At 33.4% G+C, this 5,099-nt stretch overlaps 1 protein-coding gene across 1 annotated transcript in view; it reads left to right on the top strand.

Moving 5' to 3' along the window:
• The window catches only part of LOTGIDRAFT_162881 (hypothetical protein), a gene marked incomplete at both ends in the record, with an annotated part of 18,855 nt that overhangs the window by 11,980 nt on the left and 1,776 nt on the right, over positions 1 to 5,099 (top strand). The window contains 5 exons of the mRNA XM_009058899.1: positions 999 to 1,181; positions 2,330 to 2,512; positions 3,651 to 3,833; positions 4,191 to 4,370; positions 4,950 to 4,976. Coding sequence (XP_009057147.1) covers positions 999 to 1,181; positions 2,330 to 2,512; positions 3,651 to 3,833; positions 4,191 to 4,370; positions 4,950 to 4,976 — 756 coding nt within the window. The remainder of the gene's footprint in view (positions 1 to 998; positions 1,182 to 2,329; positions 2,513 to 3,650; positions 3,834 to 4,190; positions 4,371 to 4,949; positions 4,977 to 5,099) is intronic.

Genomic DNA, 5,099 nt, shown 5'->3' with positions numbered 1-5,099 from the left:
TTTTATAGATAGAAAAACGATCTCAATTACAGCTATTTGTATTGATGTCGTACTATTTACTGATAGAATTCAATTTAAACTATTTATATAGTCATCTCAATATTTACTTTACCAGTTGATAGAGTCCAATATCAGCTATTTATATAGTCATCTCAATATTTACTTTACCAGTTGATAGAGATCAATATCAGCTATTTGTATAGTCATCTCAATATTTACTTTACCAGTTGATGGAGACCAATATCAGCTATATGTACAGTCATCTCAATATTTACTTTACCAGTTAATAGAGCCCAATATCAGCTATATGTACAGTCATCTCAATATTTACTTTACCAGTTGATGGAGACCAATATCAGCTATATGTACAGTCATCTCAATATTTACTTTACCAGTTAATAGAGCCCAATATCAGCTATATGTATAGTCATCTCAATATTTACTTTACCAGTTGATGGAGACCAATATCAGCTATATGTACAGTCATCTCAATATTTACTTTACCAGTTAATAGAGCCCAATATTAGCTATATGTACAGTCATCTCAATATTTACTTTACCAGTTGATAGAGACCAATATCAGCTATTTGTATAGTCATTTCAATATTTACTTTACCAGTTGATAGAGCTCAATATCCGCTATTTGTATAGTCATCTCAATATTTACTTTACCAGTTGATAGAGACCAATATCAGCTATTTGTATATTCATCTCAATATTTACTTTACCAGTTGATAGAGACCAATATCAGCTATTTGTATAGTCATCTCAATATTTACTTTACCAGTTGATAGAGACCAATATCAGCTATATGTACAGTCATCTCAAAATTTACTTTACCAGTTAATAGAGAACAATATCAGCTATTTGTATAGTCATCTCAATATTGCAATTCCCATCGATACTCTTGATCGATTTTATATATTGTTCGTTCTTCGCAATTAATCTTCAGGTATATAAAAGTCCAGGCTTATTATTATATTCTACTTCTATTTCAGCTAAAGATTGTGGAGCTGTTCCACCAGGTAATTTTTCTACAGGAACTGCAGCAAGTGGTACAACATACCCAAACAAAGCAGACTATACTTGTAATGAAGGACATGAAGAAGCAAGTGGTGATATCAGTATTAAATGTCTAGCATCAGGCCAGTGGGATGTTGCTAATATACTAGTTTGTCAAGGTAAGTATATAGTCAATCTCATTCTTGCTAGAATATTATCATTTAATTAAAACAAATTTAGAGATATGGTTTGTATACATTTTGACACAAAATATGTCAGAAGACACCAAATCAGTTCTATATTTTTAAATAGGCCCTTCAACGGAGCTGTTGCATCTTGAAGACAGCTGTTGTCCCTCCATTAAGTACGTCTGTCCCCTATTTGTAGCTCAGTCTCATTGATAAGATACCGCCACTGGAGCAAGGTAAGTGACACCATATACCCAAAATAAGATTAGGCAAGTTTATCAAGGCTATATACATTCTTCATTTCTTGAGACTCTGTCATATATAGGAAAGATATAATAATATAGAAATAGAAAGTGAAATTCCTAGTTTGAGATATTATTTTAGAGATTATTGTACATTCCTAGTACTTCTCAAGACTACATATTAACCAATTTGTGAACGTGAGTTGATTCAGTTGCATCAGCTATTTTATAGATAGAAAAAACGATCTCAATTACAGCTATATGTACAGTCATCTCAATATTTACTTTACCAGTTAATAGAGCCCAATGTCAGCTATATGTACAGTCATCTCAATATTTACTTTACCAGTTGATAGAGCCCAATATCAGCTATTTGTACAGTCATCTCAATATTTACTTTACCAGTTGATAGAGACCAGTATCAGCTATTTGTATATTCATCTCAATATTTACTTTACTAGTTGATAGAGACCAATATCAGCTATTTGTATATTCATCTCAATATTTACTTTACCAGTTGATAGAGACCAATATCAGCTATTTGTATATTCATCTCAATATTTACTTTACCAGTTGATAGAGACCAATATCAGTTATTTGTATAGTCATCTCAATATTTACTTTACCAGTTGATGGAGCCCAATATCAGCTATATGTACAGTCATCTCAATATTTACTTTACCAGTTAATAGAGACCAATATCAGCTATTTGTATATTCATCTCAATATTTACTTAACCAGTTGATAGAGACCAATATCAGCTATTTGTATAGTCATCTCAATATTGCAATTCTCATCGATATTCTTGATCGATTTTATGTATTGTTCGTTCTTCTCAATTAAACCTCAGGTATAAAAAAAGTCCAGGCTTATTATCATATTCTACTTCTATTTCAGCTAAAGATTGTGGAGCTGTTCCACCAGGTAATTTTTCTACAGGAACTGCAGCAAGTGGTACAACATACCCAAACAAAGCAGAGTATACTTGTAATGAAGGACATGAAGAAGCAAGTGGTGATATCAGTATTAAATGTCTAGCATCAGGCCAGTGGGATGTTGCTAATATACTAGTTTGTCAAGGTAAGTATATAGTCAATCTCATTCTTGCTAGAATATTATCATTTAATTAAAACAAATTTAGAGATATGGTTTGTATACATTTTGACATAAAATATGTCAGAAGACACCAAATCAGTTCTATATTTTTAAATATGCCCTTCAACAGAGCTGTTGCATCTTGAAGACAGCTGTTGTCCCTCCATTAAGTACGTCTGTCCCCTATTTGTAGCTCAGTCTCATTGATAAGATACCGCCACTGGAGCAAGGTAAGTGACACCATATACCCAAAATAAGATTAGGCAAGTTTAACAAGGCTATATACATTCTTCATTTCTTGAGACTCTGTCATATATAGGAAAGATATAATAATATAGAAATAGAAAGTGAAATTCCTAGTTTGAGATATTATTTTAGAGATTATTGTACATTCCTGGTACTTCTCAAGACTACATATTAACCAGTTTGTGAACGTGAGTTGATTCAGTTGCATCAGCTATTTTATAGAAAGAAAAAACGATCTCAATTACAGCTATTTGTATTGATGTGGTACTATTTACTGATAGAATTCAATTTAAACTATTTGTATAGTCATCTCAATATTTACTTTACCAGTTGATGGAGACCAATATCAGCTATTTGTACAGTCATCTCAATATTTACTTTACCAGTTAATAGAGCCCAATATCAGCTATCTGTATAGTCATCTCAATATTTACTTTACCAGTTGATAGAGCCCAATATCAGCTATTTGTACAGTCATCTCAATATTTACTTTACCAGTTAATAGAGCCCAATATCAGCTATATGTACAGTCATCTCAATATTTACTTTACCAGTTGATAGAGACCAATATCAGCTATTTGTATATTCATCTCAATATTTACTTTACCAGTTAATAGAGCCCAATATCAGCTATTTGTAAAGTCATCTTAATATTTACTTTACCAGTTGATAGAGACCAATATCAGCTATTTGTATATTCATCTCAATATTTACTTTACCAGTTGATAGAGACCAATATCAGCTATTTGTATAGTCATCTCAAAATTGCAATTCCCATCGATACTCTTGATCGATTTTATATATTGTTCGTTCTTCTCAATTAAATTTCAGGTATAAAAAAGTCCAGGCTTATTATCATATTCTACTTCTATTTCAGCTAAAGATTGTGGAGCTGTTCCACCAGGTAATTTTTCTACAGGAACTGCAGCAAGTGGTACAACATACCCAAACAAAGCAGACTATACTTGTAATGAAGGACATGAAGAAGCAAGTGGTGATATCAGTATTAAATGTCTAGCATCAGGCCAGTGGGATGTTGCTAATATACTAGTTTGTCAAGGTAAGTATATAGTCAATCTCATTCTTGCTAGAATATTATCATTTAATTAAAACAAATTTAGAGATATGGTTTGTATACATTTTGACATAAAATATGTCAGAAGACACCAAATCAGTTCTATATTTTTAAATATGCCCTTCAACGGAGCTGTTGCATCTTGAAGACAGCTGTTGTCCCTCCATTAAGTACGTCTGTCCCCTATTTGTAGCTCAGTCTCATTGATAAGATACCGCCACTGGAGCAAGGTAAGTGACACCATATACCCAAAATAAGATTAGGCAAGTTTAACAAGGCTATATACATTCTTCTTGTATCACGAATTGTTTTTCTGATGTCTAAATATCTCCTTGTTTTCAGCGAAAGATTGTGGAGATCTTCCGCCAGGTACTTTATCCACGGGGAAAGGTAATGGTAGAAGCACATTTCCCAACACTGCCAACTACACTTGTGATGAGGGTCATGAACGTGTAAGTGGTAAAACTGAGATCTCGTGTCTGGCATCAGGACAATGGGAAACTGGAGTACTAGTCTGTAAAGGTAAGTATGCCAGTGACTCTTGTCATTCAGAAAAAAATCTCTACGTTTCAATAGCCAAGAAATAAAAGTTAGTGCTTATTTTTATATTCTACTTCGTTTTCAGCGAAAGATTGTGGAAGAATTCCAATGGGTGATTTTACCTTTGGAAACGGACCTGATACCACATTCCCAAATAAAGCAAAATTCGTTTGTATTTCACAATCTGTGAGTCACAATCTGCTAGTTTTGGTAGAAATGTAAGAACCACTGACGTTTCACTGAAAATTATTATAAATCAATTTGGTGATATTATACACTTAAATGTTTTTAGAAAATCTCTTTACAATCTCTTTAAAACATTTCTAATCTGAAAGACAGTATACACCTAGTTTCCACAGGACCAATTATTCTAATTATTCTAATATTATGTGAAAATTATACTACAGTAAGTGGGAAATATCTGAGGTTGCCCGAATTTCTAACCTAGTCATGAGATTTTTGCCCGAAAAACATATCTTTGGAAGGCGGCTGACCCCTCTCCCCCTACCCCAACCCCCCCTCCCCCCACAACTATTGCTTACTTCATCTGTCTTTTTTCAGCTAAAGATTGTGGACCTCATCCACAAGGTATTTTATCAATGGTAACTGATCTTGAAGTTGGTACCACATATCCCAACATTGCCTCCTACACTGTAAAGAGGGACATGAACGAGCAAGTGGTCAAACTTCTATCCGGTGTCGGAATCAGGA

Source organism: Lottia gigantea (genome assembly GCF_000327385.1).
Source record: "Lottia gigantea unplaced genomic scaffold LOTGIsca_36, whole genome shotgun sequence".
Taxonomy (NCBI): Eukaryota; Metazoa; Mollusca; class Gastropoda; family Lottiidae; genus Lottia; species Lottia gigantea.
Note: the sequence above shows the minus strand (reverse complement) of the source record. Positions and strands in the feature narration are given on the sequence as shown.